This window comes from Puma concolor, chromosome B2 (genome assembly GCF_028749965.1).
Source record: "Puma concolor isolate L17-30 chromosome B2, mPumCon1.1.hap2, whole genome shotgun sequence".
Lineage (NCBI taxonomy): Eukaryota > Metazoa > Chordata > Mammalia > Carnivora > Felidae > Puma > Puma concolor.
The window spans coordinates 108,450,077-108,472,573 of record NC_141671.1 but is presented as its reverse complement, the minus strand read 5'-3'; the positions used below and the strand labels follow the sequence as shown (position 1 = coordinate 108,472,573).

The 22,497-nt window shown below is 41.4% G+C and overlaps 1 protein-coding gene and 1 long non-coding RNA gene across 4 annotated transcripts in view; one reads left to right on the top strand and one right to left on the bottom strand.

The window, feature by feature from the left end:
- Nucleotides 1–22,497, bottom strand: part of SLC35F1 (solute carrier family 35 member F1) — a 410,105-nt gene that overhangs the window by 14,509 nt on the left and 373,099 nt on the right. The window contains exon 7 of the mRNA XM_086707681.1: nucleotides 18,968–19,122. Coding sequence (XP_086563807.1) covers nucleotides 18,968–19,122 — 155 coding nt within the window. The remainder of the gene's footprint in view (nucleotides 1–18,967; nucleotides 19,123–22,497) is intronic.
- LOC147581175 (uncharacterized) overlaps nucleotides 1–22,497 on the top strand; it is a 61,573-nt gene that overhangs the window by 1,609 nt on the left and 37,467 nt on the right. The gene's annotated exons all lie outside the window — the stretch shown is intronic.

Here is a 22,497-nt window from a genome sequence, read left to right as displayed (position 1 = left end):
CCATCTTTGAGAACCTACAAGTATATGTAAGTTTAGCAATTCCTTTTGCTTCCTCGGTGTGGTAGGCTGAAAAGTGGCACCCATCCATATCCTAATACCTGGAACCTTTGAATGTTAATTACTTCAGTTGAAAAAGGGTCGTTGCAGATATGATTAAGTTAAAGATTTTGAGGTGATAGATTATCCTGGGCTCTACAGACTGAATCATGTCCATTCCTCTAAATATGTATTTTGAAGCCATGACCCCCAGTGTGTCTTATATTTAGAAATGGGGCCTCTCTGGAAGTATTTAAGGTGAAATGAGGTCATAAAGGTGAATTAGTGAATTAGTGTCCTTATGAGACACCAGAGAGCTCTCTCTCCCACCTCCCCCACCTCTACACATACACATGGAGAAATGGCCAAGTGAGGACATACTGAGAAGATGGACGTCTTCAAGCCAGGAAGAGAGCTTTCATCAGAAATTGAACCCTGCTGGACCCTGGTCTTGGATTTCCAGGTTCCAGTTGTGAGAAATAAATCCCTGCTGTTTAAGCTGCCCAGCTTGTGGTATTTTGTTATGGAGGCCTGAGCACACACTAACATAGCTAGGTTCAGGTGGGCCCTGAGTGCAATCACGTGTATCTTATGAGGGGAGGCAGAGGGAGAGATTAGACACACAGAGAAGAAGGATATGAGAAGACACAGCAGAGGGAGTTTGGAGATGCTCCCCTTAAAGACTGTAGTGATGTGTAGCCATAAGCCCAGGAATGAAGGCCGCCACAGCAGCTGGAAGAGGCAGCGAACAGATTCTCCCCAAGAGACTCTGGATGGAGCATAACTGCTGAATTTTGGCCAGGTATATGGTACAGGCTGGACGGCCAGTTGGTACAAGCACATCCTGAATGCCCCTGTTAATCACCATCTTGAAAACGTAGAGATCTTGTCCTCCCTCTACATTCCCAGCAAGCAGAATGTAAAGCAGAATGTGTTGTTCAGTGTTCAAGGTCAGGTGCTTTGGAGGTGGCCAACCTGGAGCGTCCCTCCCGTAATGAGGAGTGCCCACGTGGCACACCTTGATGTTTTGGAAATGCTGGCCCATGCGAGGAAGGAAAAGGCTACTGATAGTTGCTGGGTTAAGTTGCTGTGATACAAGCACTTGCTGCACATAGATCCCAACAGCAGATGCTCCCTGGGCATAGGTTCCCCCAACAAACCTACCTCTTGATCACTGTCTCTGGGTCTTTCCTTTGGCCTCACTGGACCATCACCCACCCTAGGCTTAGAGTCTGCTGGGTTGCAGCTGCACACCCCTTGAAACAGATTTTGGTCTTCTGGTCCTCAGAACTGTGAGAGAATAAATTTCTGTTGTCTTAAGCCACCAAGTTTGTGGTAATCTGTTACAGCAGCCATATAGAACTAATAGACTCAGCAATGAATTATTCAGTAACTTAGCTTAACTGTGAGCCGAGACCCTAGCTATCACTTCATTGTCCATCCGAATGGAGTTTCTACCATTTCATGAGCTGAGGATATAATGATAAATATGTTGGACATAACGCCATTCCTAGGTTCCAGTCTGTTGTGGGAGATGAGACTGAAAACATTAGAAGGAATTAATCTGTAATGTGATTTTAGGAAACACTATGAAGGAAACCAACAGGTGACAGGTGACGTGAGAGTCTGGTGGAAGCTACTTAGATCGTGAGGGAAGTGTTCTCTGCAGATGAGGCACTGAAGTTGAGACAGAAACAGCCATGGGAAGCCCTGGAGAAGAGCAAGTCCAGGCAGGGGGACATCAAGAGCAAGGGTCCCAAGGAGGAAAGGGCACAGTTCTATAACTAGAAGGATAGCCAATGTCGCTGATGTCTAACACTTAGTAGTAATTCATAGTTGAGTGCATTCTGTGTACCAGGTGCTGTTTAATGGGATTTACATTATTTGCCTTCCTAATAACTCATGAGGAAGCTATGATTATTTCCCCGTTTTAAAAATGTTTTCTTGGGGTGCCTGGGTGGCTCAGTCGATTAAGCTCCGACTTCGGCTCAGGTCATGATCTCATGGCTTGTGAGTTCGAGCCCCATGTCGGGCTCTGGGCTGACAGCTCGGAGCCTGGAGCCTGCTTCAGATTCTGTGTCTCCTTCTCCCTCTGGCCCTCCCCAACTTGTGCTCTGTCTCTCTAGGTCTCTCAAAAAAGAAATAAATGTAAAAAAAATTTTTTTTCAATTTTTTCTTTAACATTTATTTATTTGAGACAGAGAGAGAGAAAGAACAAGCTCGGGAGAGGCAGAGAGAGAGGGAGACACAATCTGAAGCAGGCTCCAGGCTCTGAGCTGTCAGCACACAGCCCAACACGGGGGGCGAACTCTCAAACCGTGAGATCATGACCTGAGCTGAAGTCGGACATTTAACCCACTGAGCCACACAGGCGCCGCATTTCCCCCTTTTAAAGGGAAACACAATATGGTGCGCAAGTGCCAAGAGTGGAAGTTGGAGCCATAAAAGCGTAGGCTACTCAGGAACAGTGTGTAGGCCCTTAGAGGTCAGCATGCCATTTAAATTTTGCTCAAAATGCAATGAGAAAGAAGGGTGTTCAGCAGAGGAGAGCACTGTCTAATTGGTGTTTTAAAAGGATCACTATGGGGGCGCCTGGGTGGCTTAGTCGGTTAAGTGTCCAACTTTTGATTTGGGCTCAGGTCATGATCTCACGGTTTGTGGGATGGAGCCCAGTGCTCCAGTGCAGCTCAGTGCAGTCCAGACCCTGCACTGACAGCGTGGAGCCTGCTTTGGATTCTCTTTGTCCCTCTCTCTTTGCCCTACCCCTCCGCTTGCATACGTGCACTCTCTCTCAAAATAAATAAATAAACTTAAAAAAAAATAAAAGGATCACTCTGGCTGCTGGTGGGTGATTAATTGTAGTGATGAATTAAGTGGAAGCAGGCAGACCAGGAGACTACTGCAACGGTTTAATTGAGAGATGCTGGCGTTTGAACTAAGATGATGGCAGTAGAAACAGAATACATTTTAGAGGAGGAGCAACGAAGAGAAATGAAGACTGAATCTCAATTACTGAAGCTGACTATTCTGAGGGTATGTGATTTTTTTCTAAGCATTTCTCATGGTGCATTTCTTCCCGTATTTTCACACATCATCTCTTTAAACAGAGAGGAGGTACACTTAACATCTTCTATGGTACTAGCATAAACTATTTGTTGTTGTAGGTATAATTCCTGCCAGTGTTTAATCTATAAAGTTCTTCCATTTCTCCAGCGGTCTCCATTCTTGCAACCTGAGAAGTATTCTATGTGGAGAGAACCATATTTAGGAAAGCACAATTAATAACAAACTGCTTAAGTATGGTAATCTTAGCAAACAAAGCTGCTGTCAACTTCCTCCAAAGTATTTTCATCTCATATCAGTTTTTAAAAACCAACCTTCAGAGAAGTATGGAGTACTATGATGAACGTCTTGGCGCTGAGGGAGGTTCAATAGAGTGTTCAGGGCACCATCTTTTAGTGACAGCTGACATAGTGCCCAAGGCCTTGACCCTCCACCCAATTCTCTTCCCATCTCCCAGCTGTTTCATTAACTGCATTGCAACATAATTCTTTTTGTTCTTCTATTCCTTACATTCACACTTCTGAAAGCAATTCATATATTTATGCATATGGGAAGGACTCAACTTTAATTCAACACATCTTGGAATAACCTTAATGGATCAATGATGAAGTTGGATGCTATTCTTTCTCAATTCACAGAAACAAACAATCACCAAGAAATATTATCATGGCTGTGAAGGGGGGGAACCTTTGACAAAATGAAAAATTAGCTTCTCCCACAACCATATTGGGATTCTTTATTTCTTTGTCTCACATGTACCTGGTAATAGCAGGAAAGACAGAAAAATAAAATAAATGGATGAGTAATTGATTGTAAATAATATCATGATGTGGCAGATGTCAAGAGGGAAATCACATTATGGTTTTAATAGTTAATAATTTTTTTCTAAATAAGTTTTGTACCTGATGAATAGCTTCCACCTTCTCTTAAGTAACCCTCAACACTCACTTTCTAATTCCAAAATATCACTAAGAAGTATTGGCATCACGCCCAGAATATTTGGTTATTCCATAATAAAATCTTACAACATGGTTATCACTACATTTCCACAGTATGGTATAATCCTCAAAATCCATAATGTGCTATCACAAATGTGATAGACATTCAACAACAGTGTTAGTGTCTTATTCCCCTTTTAAATTAAATTTTGTACTTGTTATAAAAATCATTTCAAACAGAGAGGGAGGCAAACTGTAAGAGACTCTTAAATACAGAGAACAAACTGAGGGTTAATGCAACGGGTTGGCGGGGCGTCGGGGAATGGGTGATGGGCACTGAGCAGGGCACTTGCTGGGATGAGCACTGGGATTTGTATGTAAGTGATGAATCACGGGAATCTACCCCCGGAGTCAAGAACACACTGTATACACTGTATGTTAGTTAACCTGACAATAAATTATATTTTTTTAAAAAAAGACTAAAAAAAAATAAAATTATCTAATGTCTTAAGGCTTAAAAACATTTTGAACTTTGGGTTTGTTACTATTATATACACACATTTTAAAAAATCAGAATTGAGAGCTGTCTTCTATATTTGATATCCATGAACTGATAGGACCATAACCATCCATGATGTCTCTGACTATAGTTTTGAGGGAGATGGGCAAAGTGAGATATCACCAAACTGTAAAGAGATTTGTCACTTGGAAATGACCTCCTTTATTGTCTAGCCTGTGTGTATAAGGGCCTCTTTTCTCTGGACATGTGATTCTGGGAAAGTTAATTTGATAATATTATTGTTATCTGATATTGCCGGTTCTTCTGAGGCACATTATATATATGAAACTTTTGGAATGCGCTTCATGTCTACAGATGCCTTTGCTTCATCTTTCTCTGTAAGTGATGACTTTAATATCCCTTCCCTTTCACATCTTCGCTCAGGGCCACGGGTTTGCACTGGCACCCCACTCATGCCTCTGTGCAAAATGCAAATAACAAACCAATAAACTGAAGACATTTCCCTGGACTGAATGCATGCCATGGGTATCCCTGTAACAAAACTAACAGATATGGCCTTAGATGCCACCAAGAACTGAAACAGAAGGCGCATGCACCGCTTAATGCTAAAACTAGGTAGAATTATTACAATTAGCCTTACAAGCAAGTCTGTACACTTGAAATGCAAAGAGATTTGTAACATTTTGTGTACAGCTTTCAGTAGCTTTATTAATGACACACCTTTCAGAGGAGATGGCCGTTTCCTGGTGCTGAGGATTAGTGAAAAGTTTGCAAGGACAGTCATGGTTTATGTAGGGTGTCAGTAAACCAACAAATCTGGCAGCTGCCTGGTTTTGTAAAGTTTTATTGGAAGGTAGCCATGTCCATGGCAGTTGAGTAGCTGTGACAGAGACCGCCTGGCCTCTAGAGCCCGAAATATGTATAATCTGATCTCTTACCACTTTGCTGACCTCTGTGCATGTAGACAATATAAATATAGATTTGGCAATATAGTATGTGATAATGACTCAATTCACAATTTCGCTGTGGGATGACTTACGAATGTCTGAATGTTACATAGGATTCTTCCTATACAAAGAATACATTTCTCTGCAAATTTTCAATCCCCACTGCGAGCTCCATTCTTCCACACCCCCATGATACTGTAATAGTTACTATGACACTGAACCAGTTTTCTAAGCTCCGTGTTACCTGAAGACGTTCTCTAAGCAATCCACCAATTCAATCAAAGAATGAATCAAAATAGTGGCTTGCTATCGTGGGATCTATTTTTTTTCTTTATTTTTCGGCTGGTCGCATCCACTGGAGATGTAAGAGTCCATATCGATCAACAGCTTTTTTGCTTCTAATGTGAAAATTCCTAGATAATGTTCAGCCTAGAAAAGTGAGGTTTAACCTTTAATGTTTCTTGTAGAGATGAGCCTTGCACTGAATAAATAATTGCTGAACACATACTGCACCAGGTGCTGTGCTAGGTGCTGTATCAAGGATCCAGCAGAAAGGGAACTCTGTCATCAGGAGCTTTGTACTTACTTCTCACTTAAGGTCAGTCCTTTTATCTAAAGGTAGAACTGGTTAGTATACAAAGGAAACACCAGTACAATCAATAACTGCTTTCTCTGTGAGACAGATCTCCACAGAGCAACGACACACAGCTACTCTTCTGCACACTAATGCCCGGGTTCCATGCAGCTTCGAGAAGGAACTGGACGTAAAGCCACTCACCAAATTTACATTCAAGCTCAACTGAGTTACCTTCCTGAATATGAAGCTCCACAGAATGATTTACAATGTATTTATTTTTAAAATAAAACCGCAGCCCAAATCGATTTAAATGAGAAAGAGACTGGGCATGTGACTAAGTTAGTCCTTGGCAATGTAATGAGTGAAGAGTTTTGCTACGCGAAAATAATGAGGAAAACAGACACAAAGAAGCACTTCCCCTTTGTGTTCATGCTTGTCTATTAAAACTGAGAATAAACCCCTTGAAACCTTCCGATCAGTGTCTGGTCCCACTTCTGACGCATCTTGCAATGGCAGAGATTCGTATTTAGACCTCCTTTTTATTAGAGGGTATTGCTAGCTTTATGTATTTTCAGGATAGAAACAGCTTTATCGTTTTATGATTATAAAAATAACATATGCACATGGTTTCAGCACTACGTAATTTATGCAATACTTGAAAGTGTGCGGAACATAAAATACAAGCCCTCAAAAGTCTACCATCCTTAATAATGGCATTATTTACTGAGTGTTCACTGTGCCAGCCACTGCAGTGAGTGATTTACATTTCTATACTCATTTCTGTACCGGGAACTCTGATGCTGCCAGTTACACAGCATCTACTATTATCACCCCCATTTGCTGAAGGAGGAGCTAGAGATGAAAGTAGTTAAGTAACTTTTGCACGAGGCTGTATAACTGGCTAGCGTCCGGGGTTCCTGTATAGAATTCAGGGGTGCTGTAAACCTAGACAAAGACCCTGGATTTTTATCTCCATTGACCTCTAACTGTCATTTAACATTTCTCCATTATAAACGTAAGCAATGAGCCGCACTGGTATCGGCAGTACCTTAGAATTTTTGCCAACAGAAATCACATATATTTTCATAGCACATGACGACTGCTGCGGATCATTCCAGATCTGCACTCATCACTGCTTTGAAATGACAGTAGTTATTAGGTGTGCTTCTAGATCCCGTGATTTGTATATTACTATATCATCACATTTAAAAATATTTTGTTAACTTTATTTTAATATAATCAGCCCGCTTTGTAATGCCAAGTATTTTATTTTAGACATGTGAAAACGTTGTGAAAAGGATCTCTAAGCTTTACCAGACCAACAAAGGGGCCTATGGTATGAAAAAGTTAGGGACCCTTTGGTAGAGAGTGAGCTGAAATTAACACCCAGGTGGTCTGACTCTGGAGCCTGACATGCAACAACTTTGCCATTCTATCTGCCCTTGGCCTTGTGTTCACATTTTGGTGGATATACTTACTTTTAGATCTCTCTAATTTGGAAAGAATAGATTAAATGGCGATTAGGCAAACTCAGGGAAAAGTCAAGGAAACATTCTCAGGAACAGACACCCTTTCCTACTTCCTCATATTCTCAAGGAGGCGGGATGGGGAGGCCTTGGAATCTACCATTATCTGAGGCTCTGAGGAGAACTGGGCAGTGGGGGTGGTGGGGGTGGGGGAGGCAGTTCAAGGCCACCAAGGAATTGTACTCCTGGGAATGGGACAGGTCACTGACCAAGCTGACCTAAGTGTAAAGACACCAGAGACATTCTCAAACAAAAAGAACCCAGAGATCTGACACTTGTAGGCCCTTTTTTGAGAAACCCCCAAACTACTGAACAATAAAATCCAGTAACTCAAAAGACTGAAAAGGATTGGATATAGTTCTCAGTTTTTCAACAAAACAAAACTAAACTAAACAAATCTCAATAACTATAAAGTTCTGAGAAAAAGAAAATGTAACCTAGCAAAGTTACCCTTTGAATATAAATAAATATAAGAAATGTCTTCAAGGAAGTAAACACTTGGGAGATACTGTTCAAGTCCCTGTGAACATTTCCTGACAGACGCACTGCCAGCCCAATGGCACTTTTCCAGTGACTGTGAATTTTTTCTTTCTTCAAGGCACTTGACTAGCATCTGTTGTAAAGTATTTCCCAGAAATGGACAAATTGCACTGTGGACAGCCTGTACAACCGTACACAGCAGCCCTGCTTCCTAACAATAGCAGTAGTGATAAAATCCAAGACATAATAAAATAAAGAATGCAGAAAACAAGAGCCTGCGTTTCAGGGACTGGTGGTATACATAGGAAATGTAGTTAAGTATGGAAATATGGCTTAAAACCCATAAAGATTATGTTGATTAAAATGCACTGTTAAAATCATTGATAATATAAAAACAGTACAACAGAAGTCAGGAAATGAGGGAGGGACAGTATTATCTTTCATAGAAGGGAGTACATAAAAACTCTCAACACTTACAGAGTTGAAAACTAGTCTTGGTAGCTCCTGAAGATGTGTGGAGGGGTGGCTCTGCTTTAGCCTTTAGGTTTGAGCCAAGCTTTGTTCTTTATCTCAGCAAGCTGATGCCTTGCTTCTGTGAGCTTGGCTCGTTTATCTTCTAGACAATGGAAGATGGACACATACAGGTTGGATGACAAAATTAGGTGTCTGAGTATGTAGGAGGGGGCTGGACTGTGCACCTAGTGACAAGCACATCCCGTGCATTCTTCTGGGAGACAACTAGCTGGTTTTTCCTGGCTATGCTCCAGTGCAACCACAAGCCTTTCCATTTGAAACTTCTGCAACCTTTCTAGCTCATTCTGTTTTCCCTACAGCTTGTCCTGATAATGTGAGTTCAAAATATTTGTGATGTGTAGTTTATGAATAGACTTTTGTAAAAGGAATTCAGACTTCTGGCTACAGTTCTGGTCCTGCCTCACAATCTATCCCAACTTGCCTAATCCTTCCACTATTTCTAGTAAATGGGAATTGCTAATGTGGCAGAGATTGGCTACTTCACTGAACCTATATTCTTTCCTTCCTGTATGAACAGCTTAGCTACATTTCCCAGCCTCCCTTGTGATTAGGTGTGGCCATGTGACTGAGTTCTGGCCAAAAGAATGAGCAAGAGGTTATGTATACTACTCTAGACACAGCCATAGAAGTCTCCAGGCTGTCTCAATAGAAACTCTAAGAACCTAGCCCAGGGGCTGGCAAACTTTTTCTTAAAGGGCTAGATAGTAAATATTTTAGGCTTGTGGGTCACACAGTGTCTGTCACAACTACTCAAGAGCAGCCATGGTTAATATATACAGAAATGGGCACGAGTGTGCTCCAATAAAACTGTATTTATGAAAACAAGGGGCTGGCTTGCCGATCCTACTTTGTTAATCCCCGCCCTAGAGGATGGCAGAGCAACAACATGGAAGGAGTCTGGGTTTCCGAATGGCTACATGGGGAGCATTGCCTCTTGTCCGCAGAAGCTAGCAGCACTTACCCCAGTTAATTTAGGAAGATGGTGCTCTCAAAAGACTCTGTACTGAGCTTTCAGGCAGGGGGAAACCAAGTTCAAACATTCATTGCTCTATCACCTCCGTATTTCATGTGAAATACTTTGGGGCCCCAATGATGCCAATTTCTCCAATTCTTTACTCAGCAGTGACAGTTTAAAAAATATGAAAAGAGTCATAAAAGGTAAGCATTAATTTAAAACCTCCCATTTAGGGGCACCTGGGTGGCTCAGTCAGTTGAGCACCCCACTCTTAAGTCCGGCTCAGGTCATGTTCCCTGGGTGGTGGTATTGGGCCCCGTGTCAGGCTCTGTGCTGGGCATGGTGCCTGCTTAAGGTTCTCTCTCTCTCTCTCTCTCTCTCTCTCTCCTCTCTCCTTCTTCCCCTCTCCCCTGCTCAGGCTCTTTCTCTCTAAAATTAAAAAAAATAATAAAAAAATCAAAATCTCCCATTTATAATTAGTATTATGCACTTAAAAATCATAGCCTTTGAAGATGCCGTTCTTACCAAAGGAAATAAAACAAGCTGCCTCTGAGGGTATTTTTATAAGTAAGATTGTGCACTATTGCTCTTATGCTCACCGGCTGCCACAGGCTGAGGCTGCCTGCCTTGGCTGCTCAAGGGCAGTTGCATTACTCAAATTGCTCACGGCCGCAGAGGATCAACGGTTGCTTGGCTCTGGATCCTGATCCCCAGCTAATGAAAGATTCCACTGTTAACGCAACCTCTGCAAACTCTCTGGCACTGGCACTCAGATATTAAGGATGCTTGAGATTGTTGGTCTATTTAAGTTTCAGTGGTTTGGAATCTCAGCCTTTGCATTAATCCACTTGGTGATTTTTAGTGTTCTTGTCATCTTTATTTATAAATGAAAAGTTAAGCACCCAAACAGTGCCTGGCACATAGCAGGCATAGAATAAATAAATATTTGCTGAACGAAGTTCTTTGAGATTCAGTGTATAATCATGTATTATTAAGTTATACCCACATCCGAGGTTACTAAACTTTTCTTGCCAAGTTTCTTATAACAACAACAACAACAACAAGAACAACAAAACCAGTTAGAGAAACTGGCACATGTGGGATGAAATTTTTAGTGGCTGACAGAATGGGTCAGGGAGGATCATGGGACTCTACACCTGTCCTCACAGGATGTAATGTGGATTGCTAGAATAGGCAGTTGACAATGTAAGAAACTTCTATGATTACTTGTCAAAAACAACTCACAGCAATTACAAAAATCAGTCAGGTATAAAGATGAGGCTAAACAGGCAGAATGTTTTCTAATGAACACACACAGATGAAATTCTAAAAAATTCACATGAATCACATTACCCAGAATAGTTGAAGTAGCCTTCTTGGACAAGTGATTCTGAAATTACTCTCTCCCCTTTTTTTAGTAGTGCATATTTGGATGATAAAAACATTTTTCCTGATGTGTGAATATAAGTTTTATGGAACCTTTACTTTCCTAAAATGTTACTCTTCCAATAAGATCACCTGTGGTTTCAGGCTGCTCAGTGTGGGGAACCATATAGACCAGTGGCCAAGGGGGAGCGTTTAAAAGGAATTTAGAGAGAATTTACAATGTTCATTTCTTCTCTATCAGTTTCATGTTTATTTTGATGCAGCCACAAAAAATAATCACTACTTATGCAATTACTCTCAACTTTATTACAGCTATTCTGTGGCAATATTAAACCTTGAAAAGGTAATAGCAAAATGTGTGAAGTAAGCCATTTTCTATTATAAATGTCAAGCAAAAAGGAATATTCTGCATATTCAACACTGGCTGCTATCTTCCTGAAGAATGTTCAACATATGATGGCATACTGTAAAAGAATTTATTGGCATTTTATTTTAATAGCACCTGAATGTTTTGTATTTACGGCTGTCACCTAAAAATCCTATTGTAAGCAATGAAGGAATCAAGGAATCCAGCGGAAAATGACTGATACAATATTTTCTAAATTTGTATGCATGAGACCCAGTTTTGCCTTTTCAAACAAGGAATAAGAGAAAACTCACAAAACGTTGTTAAAAGCTACACCTTGTTACAAAATCTTAAAATAAGTTAGTATCCTAAAAGTGGAATGAGGTAGGGATTACTAATTCCGAGGCATACATTTAATCAGAGAAATGGTTGCCATTTATAAACCATCTACTCGCTTCAAAAACTCCATAAGGCAGGTATCATCACCCTGAAGTTGGGAAAGGATAAATACCTGGTCCAAAGTAATTAAAGAGTAAAAAGAAGCCACACTTTCAGTCTAGGCTCCTTTGACTCGGCAGTCTGTGGTCTACTAAACATACCGTGTTTCTGAATTCATTCTTCACCCAGGAGACATTCAGTAGCCCTCCCGCCCTAATCCATTTTCTCCACACATGCCTGAGTGTTCTCTTGGTTAAAGTCACATAAGAGCAGGTAGCCAGAACGACTTTAAAAATCAGCTGGGAAATTCAACAGAGTGCAGTGTCTATCTAGGTAGAGAACGTGTCTTCATTGACCAGATGCAGCTTCTAAAAGAGCACAGCCGTTATGTCCCAGCAGGTCTGGCTTGGAACCAATGTACCCTCACTTATCTTGGTGTAATTACTAACAGTCCTCTTGTGGCAAGTGAAGTGATGGCCCCCAAATGTGTTTACATCCTGATCCCTGGAAGCCATATGTTACTTTATGTGGTAAAAGGGACTCCCCAGATGTGATTAAATTAAGGATTATCTGGGCAGGCCCAATATGATCACACCAGGGTCAGATTTGAAGATGCTAAACTCCTGGCCTTCCAGATAGAGATTGGGGCCATGAGCCAAGGACTGCAGATAGCCTCTAGAGGGTGGGAAGGGCAAGGAAACAGATTCTCCCCTAGAGCCTCCAGAAGCCACACACTCTGTTAACAACTTCAGCCCCATGAGACTTCTGACCTCCAATGCTGTAAGATAATAAATCTGTGTTGGTTTAAGTCACTAACTGCGTGGTAATTTGTTAGAGCAGCCATAGAAATCTAATCCTTTCCATTTCAAAACGGTCCTGTTTGTACAATAAGTATAAGGGGATAGAATTCATAACTGATCAAGCTCTAACCCTGAAAAGCCAACACACCATCAAATTGTACATCTCTTTCTGGGTTTGGTGATGGGGGTCTCTGAGGCCCAATAAAGCTCATTTTCTGTACTTTCCATGGATTGCTATAGATTTAGTGTTCTGGATTCAATAATGATGTCAGATAACAAAGAAGAGACACATATAACCACTTCTCAAAAGTCTTGTAAAATTAAGAGTTTGCAAGAGCACCATACCATGCAGGTAGTCTAATTCAGAATTAGGTCATTTGCTTCCCTGGGACATGGGGCTTTATTGCCCAGTAAGCATGGCAGTCAGCACAAGAGGTGGAGAAGGTACAGACTGTGTACTGATGAGTGGGGAAGGGAATGAATTTCTTCCAAAGGTGGAAAGCAAGAAAAAGCAAATAATCAATGTTGGACAGGAGTGGTTCATTTAATCATTTAGTTCTGCCTGGGTAAGCAACATCTGTGAGCAAATAACCCCCCGCCCCCTTGCAACTTGCAGATATTTATAACCAGACCAGAAGGTTATTTAAAGACATCATGATTAAGTGAGGGAATAAACTGTAAGTGCAGACTATAGTAAAACCAAGTGAGATCTTGGAGGGCACTGGTCAATCGCCAGTACTGAAGTGGGAGGCCCCTCCACATTGTCCCTCTCACAGTCGTGTCTGGCTTCCTGCAGTGAAAGTAACTCCCAAGCCAGTCCCTTCCACTTTCAGATGGCTAATTGCTAACAAGATTCTTTTTATTTAGCTATAATCTTATCATCTTCGCCCTTTGGTCCTTTGGTTTCGCCCTTTGGTTCCAATGGCTGCAGCCACATAAAGTCAGTCTAAAGTACTGGGCTCTCGATTCTGGCTGCATCAGAGGATCATCTAGGGAGCCTTCAAAAATCTAATACCCAGGCTGTACTGCAGACTGTATAAATCAGGATCAGTGGGAGGGGGGACCCAAGTATCAGTATTTTTAAAACTCTTTAGATGATTCCAATGTGCAGCCAGGGTTGAGGGTTACTGGCTTAAACTCTCTTCTCCACGACACTCTTTATAGAGTTAGAAGTCACCCTCACCTGAGCTGAATTTTCTCTTCCTTAGGCTGACTTTCATCCATCCCCTCAGAACAGGGGATTTGAGGCAACTGGCAATCATAACTGAGCAGCCCTGGAGAAGAGCACTGTTGGGGACCCCCAGGGAAGACTTGTGGCCTGGGGTCCATGGTGGGATTGACTTGGTTCCTTTCATGTTTTTAAAAGTATAACCAGATTGATAAATTGCACTTCATCAAAACTAAACTTTTTATGATTCTAGGGACACTAACAAGACAATGAAGAGACAACTACAGAGTGGGAGAAAATATTTACAAATCATGTATCTGACAAGTGTATATACTACCCAGCATATATAAAGAAATATTATAATCAATGATAAAAAACTAAATAACTCAAACACACACACACACACACACACACACACACACGACCCATCACATGACATCACCATTTTTGAACTTTGCAAAATTTGCCAAGATTTTTGCATTAACCATAAATTGCTTACGATGATAAAAGTACCACCAATAAGCATTATTTAAAAATCAATTTTCTGAGATGGCCCATCCGGCTCTAGTGGGAAACCGACAAGCCATTCAGACCCACCCTTCTCCCTAGCTCTAGAAAGCCTCCCATCTGGGGAAACCCAAGGCCAATTTCAGAGGCAGGCAAGCTGGGCCAGGGGGAAAAAGTCCTGAATTTTCCAACCAATGTCTATTTGACTGCAAATTCAAGCACTGCTTGGGAGATTCTTTTAGAAAAGGGGAGAAGGAAAGGTTTTTATTTCTAGATTTAAATTGAGTATTCAACTTATTTCTTTGCAGATATTAAACTCCATTCATAAAACAAGGAAAGAACAGTACAAGGCAGTATTTATTCAAGAACTCAGAGGTGTAGAGTCAACTGTAGGTACAATGCAAGTGAAGGGGAAGGAGGACTAGAGCATTGTCTGTGTTGTAATATTGGTTACCATAATAACAGGGCTTTGCAAATACTGCCTCTTTGCAGGGTTCCTGATTGGTCAATAGGATTCTGAAACTATTTTAAAGATCTCTGTTTCAAAAGAGAAATGAAACGGACCAATTATAAGATTTATTTTAAAATGATTTAAAAAAAGAAGAACACTGAAACATTCAATGTGAGCAAAAATTTAGTATATGCTCAGTCCCCAAATTATTTATATTAGCTCAAAAGAGGTATCACCCGAATTCGATAATTAAGGATTGTTAAATCAATGGTTCTCAATAAACATATGGAGACATTTTTGATTGCCACTATTAGGGGGATGCTATTGACATTGAGTGGGCAAAGACCAGAGATGCCATTAAACATCCTATAATGCACAAGACACACCCCCTTAGCCCAACAAACAATCTCCTGGTCTAACATGTCAATAGTGCCATGGTCAAGACAACCTGGGTAACTAAAACTGTTACATGGGATACTATATATCCATTAAAAGAATCTTGTGAGTGATTCTCAACTCTGGTTGTGTATTAGGATAAGTGATGAATCCCCTGTAGAGCTTCGAAAAGGCCCCATTCCTGACCAAACAGTATCAGACTCTCTGGAGTGGGACCTGGGCATGACTATGTTTTATATTCTCTCCAAGTGATTGTAATGCATAGACAGAGTTGAGAACCATCCATTCAGACTCACATGCATATTATGTATAGATATTGAATGACAAGGGGATATATACATGCTGAGTTTACATAAAGCATGTAACAAAGTAGTTTTTTATTAAATTTTATTTTATTTAATAAATTACATTTAATAAAAATGTAATTTATAAAATATTTTTCATATTAAATAAAAATGTATTTTATTGAAATACAAATGAACTATAAAGTACATATATACTATAAAAACATATATACTATAAAGTTGTATCAATTTTTAATTGCACTTATCTGTATTTTTTGACTTTCTCACAATGAACATGTATTCGTAATAAAAGACAATAGACCACTCTGGAAAACAGTTTGGCAGTATCTTATAAAATTAAACATGTTATGACCATATGCCTTGAACTAGGACTCTTGGCTGTTTATTGCAGAGCAATGAAAACTGTTCACATGAGAATCTGTATATGAACGTTCAGAGCGGCTTTATTTGTAATAGCCCTAAATAGAAAAAAACCCAGATATCCTTCACCGAGGGAATGATTAAATAAATCATGGTACATCTATCTCATGGAAAAGTGCTCAGAAATAAAAAGGAATGGACTACTGACATATGAAACAATCTGGATGAATCTCTAGAGAATTATGCTGAGTGAAAAAAGTCAAACCGAAAAGGTTACTTACTGGTTAATTCCATTTACATACCATCCTTGAAGTGACAAATTTAGAGAAATGGAGAATAAACACAAAGTTTTGCAGCATTCTGAAGGGTGGGGGAGAAGCAAGCAGGCATGCTTGTGAAGGGTAACATGAGCACCCTTGTGGGGATGAAAATGTTCTGTATGCTGATGCATCAGTGTTAATATTCGGATATTGTGCTACAGCTTTGTAAGATGTTACCAATGGGGAAAACTAGGTGAAGGGGAAATGGGGATCTCTCTGTATTATTTCTAAAACTTCATGTGAATCTATTATTATCGTGAAAGTTTAATTTAAAAATTTTTAATGTTTATTTATTTATTTATTTATGTATTGAAAGAGAGAGAGAGAGAAAGAAAGAAAGAGAGACAGAGCATGAGTAGGGGAAGGGCAGAGAGAGAGGGAGACACAGGATCTGAAGCAGCTCCAGGATCTGAGCTGTCAGCACAAAACCTGACGCGGGGCTCGAACTCATAAACTGCGAGATCATGACCTGAGCTGAAGTTGGATGCTCAAATGACTGAGCCACCCAGGTGCCCTGGAAGCTTAATTTAAAAAAAAAGACAATAGGGATCAATTTTAACCAGAGAAAACACCTATTGTGTTGAACCAATCGTGGGAAAGAAATGTATCTGTTAAACAGTAACAAAATATATGTACATGGTGAAACATTGTTTTGAGAAATAAAAACATCCACCACACCTCCAAATTGGTGAACACAAGAATTCAATTTTCAGATAACACAGCCTCCCTTCTGATGGCATGATGAAGGCTTACTACATGGCTTCCTCTCCAGCAAACTTCCTCATCCCAAGTAAGAAGCAACACACACATGCTGGGAGAGGAAGATAGACCGTGGAGAGTGAGAACTGAGCTGTCATCAGCCTTCTCAGTCCCTGATGCTTCGTATGGAGAGCCCCAGGTCCAACCAAAAGTCAGTGAAAGCATAGGAAGGGGCGCTGTTCGGGTATCCCTCTCAGCTTTCTGTCCTCAAAGTCAGAAGATATCAGCTTCACAGGGGAGCCTATTAATAGTGCAGCCTCCCCCAGACACATCCCTAAATATTGATTCCAGTATCCGATCAGAGGTGTGGCCCATGGATCTGCATTATTAGCAAGTCTACCTGGTGACAGGAGGCATTTGGGAACACGGCCATAAGGGACGCTGGGGGCCAGACTGGATCTTGGCCGTCCAAGAAGTGCCTACGGTCCTCAGTCAGAACTATAGGTCTCGTCATCTTTCCTTAAGGAATGTGAAAGGGATCTGTCTAGTTTAGGAGCTTATAAAAACAATCACAGGAATAATTGCTGGGGATCGAAGTCACACTTGGGAAGGCACTAGATGTGGATGCCTAACAGCAGAGGAGAGAAGAAAAATGGTGGCCACTGTGCTGAACAGGTAAGACTGTGGCTAGGTGGTCCCCAGGGCTCTGGAAAATAATTGGGTGTGGTGGAGGGGGCATCTCAGGAGAACTGCTCGTCCCAACACTGTGACTGGGAGAAATGGAGGAATATGCTGTGACTTTTACTTTTACCCCCATGAGGACCAGTGTGTGCTCAGGAAACAGAGATTGTACCTTCTAGACAAAACAAATTACAAACAACGTATAAAGGCTGTCATTTTTTTGCCACCACACTGGGTACAGGGCTCCTTATAAAACAGGGATGCAGGCCTTTCCCTGTCTTCTGCCATGGCCATTTTCTCTACCTCTTGTCTTTCAGATCTGCTTCTGGTCCTCTCGGCTAACCTTGTTTGTAATCTTTTTTCCACCCGTGTCTGCCCTTCTTAGTCTGTTTCTTGGCTATGACTTTGGCTCATCCAGTAATATTTCTGATTATTCACCTCAGCTGCATTGTTAGCCAGTCTCCCTGGTGATAGGAGACTTTCAGGAACATGGCCATATGGGGCGCTGGGGGCCAGCATCATCTCAAGATGGTCACCTCATACTCTTTCCAGCTCGGCCTTTCTCAGGGAACCTCCAAACGTGGTTTGACCTGGTTGTAGATGCCCTGCCCACCAACATGGCCCATCAGTGGGCCACACCCATGTGCTAGTGGTGTTAGCTGTAATATCACTGCTGAAGCGCTTGGCTAGAAGCGGCCAGAGTATATTATCTCTTTCTTCTGCCTCTTCTTCTGCCTGCCCTAGTTTGGTCTTGTTTGCCTGGATATTTCATACTGGTCCTTTTGCACCCTGTTCAGAGTCCCCACCGACCCAATCAACTGTTAATGTCTGAAGTGAGTGCAGTGTTTAAAAGATAGAATCTGACTCCACTGAGCCATAATTGATTAGTCCTGTCTGCTGTGGGTGAGCAGGTTGGTCATCTGGGATTTGAAAAGACTGCTGTGTTTGGACTGAATACTTTCTTCTTTACTTCGGGCTGACATACTAACTGCAAATGCTTCAAAAGATCTCTTTGCGTTCGTTTAGTCCAAGCCCTAATCTTTCAGTAAAGAAGCAATATTTCAAGTGCATTAGCATTTTCCACTCAAGCTTGCTATGAAAATATCTGCAAAACAGAAATTGCGGGAACTGTTATCTTTTCTCCAAAGAGAATATATCCTGCCAGTGCCTTTGGTAGAATCCACTGTGTGGTTATAGTTTGGGAACTGTACAAATCTTACTAGCTTTAGGCTAGAAGAAGAGTAGCTTCTGGGTTGAACGTTGTCAGAAAAACTGTCCCCCATTTTCCAAAAGCCCTTCCCTCCATGGCAGTTTCTTATCATTCACTATCAAGTGCCTGTCGTTACTGGTCTCTTGTGACAAAATGGTGCCTCTGGCTCCTGGTGGAAAGGTGAGTATCTGGGGGGTTAGCACACGGAGTTGCGCTCCTGCTTCCCTACACAACACTGGGGCGTTCCACAGCAGGGCATTCCCACCTATATGGGTTATTTCCCACCAAGTGTTGTCTTCACAGAGGAGCAATGACTCTACTCACCTTGTAGTGGAAGAGAAACAATCCGCAGAACAGACTGTACAAATCTGCCGTGAGCAGGGAGAGGTTGACGGAGGTGGCACTGGTTTTCTTTATGACGACCGGCATGAAGCTATAGAGACCGAACATGCAGGCGCTAAAGCCAACGTAGAGCAGTCCTGCGAGGAGAGGAAAGAGAGGGGATGTGACAGTCTCCTTGGGGCCTCTGAGTACCCACAGTGCGTGGACCAAGGGGGCTGGTGCATACCACTGATCACTCACACAGGGCATTTTTCTTCACCGTACGAACTGACTTTATTACTGGGTAACGTATGGCTAAAACATAAAATAAAACGTAAAAAATCGTCGTGTGGAAAATGAACTTGCTGCTTCGCACCCCATAACTGATATTTTGCTTCTTCTGGGAAGGAGTGCCTCTTAGTGGCTAGCGTCAGAATGTGGGGTCAAGGCTTCTGAATTCTGTTTCCGATGGTGCTGTACTTAATGTTTCCTGTCTATGTCTTTTAAAACATTTTTTTTTAAATCTCTTTTTTGTTTGCAAAATTACTTGGTTCCTGTATTGCTCACAATGATGAAGAAGTATATAGTCCTCAAAATGGAAGGGCTTACGTATCACAGAGAGGAGGACTAAGAGTACTGAACTGGAATCCTGTGTGACCTGGGGCAGACCACTTCATTCTTTGAGCACACCATGATCTGTGAATTTCTTCTAGATCTGTGAATCCTGCTCAGTCCTACTTCCCCATCACCCTTCCTAGCATACTGTGGGTTCTCACATATGGGCTCTACTATTTTAGAAGTAGTTAGGTAAATGCTTCACTTCATTGTTTTTTAAAACAGAAAGATAAGGGGTGCCTGGTGTGGCTCAGTCAGTTAAACATTCGACTTCGCTCAGGTCATGGTCTTGCAGTCTGTGAGTTCAAGCCCTGCGTCAGGCTCTGTGTTGACAGCTCAGAGCCTGGAGCCTGCTTTGGATTCTGTGTCTCCCTCTCTCCCTCTCTGCACCTCCCCCACTCACACTCTGTCTCTCTCTCCTTCTCTCTCAAAAATAAAATAAAAATTAGAAAAGTTTTTTTAAAAAGAAAAAAAACCCAGAAAGATAAAAGAAAGTCCTTAAATGCTATATGGTCAGCCCCCCCATTCTCTAAAATTGTCTCTCATTATAACTAGATAAACAATTGTTAGTACTGATTCCATAACTATACAATTTTGTTGAGTCTGAATCAAGAGTTTATGGCTAAATCTAGAATTTGGTTCACCTTTTCCTAGATGGTGATACGATACAAATGTACAAAAATAATGTTCATTTATCTACCCTGAAAGAATAAAGCATAGAATAAACACAAGTAATATAATTCAGTGGACCTTTGGGCATTTTACTAAAATAAAAGTATCTGACCTGTCCAAAGGAATTCTTGATGAAGTGTTTGGTGAGGCCATGGGACAAATGCTTCATCTGAATTCTGTGAATTCAGGAGGATTTTGTAGGTACTGGACACCTAGTCCCTTTGCCTCTGAAGACTGGTGATTCCTCTGAAGAGAAATTTGGTTTTCTTATATGAAAAGTATTTAAGGGCATAAATCATCATTCTATATATTTCTGATTCTCAGTTTAAAGAAAGCCACATCAAATCTATATAAAAAGATTATTTTGAACATTAAGTAAGCAAACTCAGTACAACAGCCCCCTCTAGTGTGGTGGAAATGCCCTAAGAGGACACTAGAATAACCGCTTTCCTAGTTCAGCAAAGTACACGTCCTCTTGCAGATATTCAGACATAGTAATATCAGATAGCTTTTGACTCACCATCAGAAGTTTTAATTCCCTAAAAACGGTCACTTTTCTTGTAATTGGGTTTCATGCTACTAATAATTCATCCTGCTTTAAACCAAGTTACTAAAAGTGCAATACTAAATAACCTACGATCAATACATGGAAAGGCATAAATTATCTCAGTATTTCTTGAAGGAATCTGAGATTAAAAGACTGGGAACAAGATATACCCTTAAGTTAATCCACTAAAAATCCACTGAAAGTAGTCAAACTTGATCAGAACATAGTCCAGGCACCAGTCTTTTTTTTTTTTTTTTTTTTTTTTTTTTTTTTACCATCTCACTGATTTAGATTAAATATGATTGAATTAGAAAGTTCCAGAATCCTACCCTTCCATCACCTTACCTGGCACACTGTAGACTCTCACATGTGGGATCTGATGTTTTATATTCACTCAATTATTCAACCACGTATTCACTGACTACCTACTCTGCCTTTGGCTAGAAAAGTAGTGGAAAACAGAATAGGTGAGAAGTTTAGAGTTGCTTTGGTGCTAAGAAGGAAGAAAATGGTTCCCTATAGGTAATGGCAGGGGGCTTGCTTTAGGAAGGTTGACTGGCTGAGGCTTCTTTGTGCAAGTAACATTTACCTTGAATGCTCAAGGACTAAAAAGAGATGGCCATGGGAAGATCCAGGACAAGAACATTTCAGGTAGGGAGATCTGCAAATGAAGGACCCCAGTGACAGAGCCTGATGTGTTCCAGGAGCTGCCAGGGCCAGAACATTTGTGCAGGATGAACAGAATGGGGCAGAAGGAATGAATGAGGGTGGAAAATTAGGCAAAGGCTGGATTATGCAGGGCCTTGTAGGTCTCAGAAAGAAATTGACATCCTATTCTAGTTGTTAACAGGAAGCCATTGAGGAGTTGGTAGCAGGTGGCCAACACCCGATCTACATCTTTAAAAGATAGCTCTGGGGGCGCCTGGGTGGCGCAGTCGGTTAAGCGTCCGACTTCAGCCAGGTCGCGATCTCGCGGTCCGTGAGTTCGAGCCCCGCGTCGGGCTCTGGGCTGATGGCTCAGAGCCTGGAGCCTGTTTCCGATTCCATGTCTCCCTCTCTCTCTGCCCCTCCCCCGTTCATGCTCTGTCTCTCTCTGTCCCAAAAATAAATAAAAAAAAGTTGAAAAAAAAAATTAAAAAAAAAAAAAATAAAAAAAAAAATAAAAGATAGCTCTGGCTGCTATGTGGAGAAGGGACTGGATGGAGAAAGCATGGCAGACTAGCAAGAAGTGCAGTGTCCTAATCCAGGCAGGAGATACTGGTCGCTTTGCTCAGGATGGCAGTGGAGATGAAGGGATGTGGCCGGGTGTGTAGGGAACTCGACAAGCCCTGGTGACAGACCGGATGTGGGTAGTGAGAGAAAGGAGGGCATCATGGATGCCCATGGGTTCTCATGGGTTCTGGTTAATTTAGAAACTGGGTGAATTATGGCGCCATTTACCGAAATGAAGAGAACTGAGAGAGGGCATGTTTTCAGGGAAAATAAAAAGCTCCGTTCTGAACACGTTAGTTTTAGATGCTGATGCGTCATCCAAGAGCATCTGTCCAGTAGGGAGCTGGATGTATAACTGGCAGGCTCAGAGAAGAGAGGGCCATACAACTGGCAGAGCTACGGAAAGTAGGAAAACACATACATACATACATACATACGTAGCAGAGTTTTGCTCTACTCATCAGGCTGTGTCAGGGCGCTTCAAGCT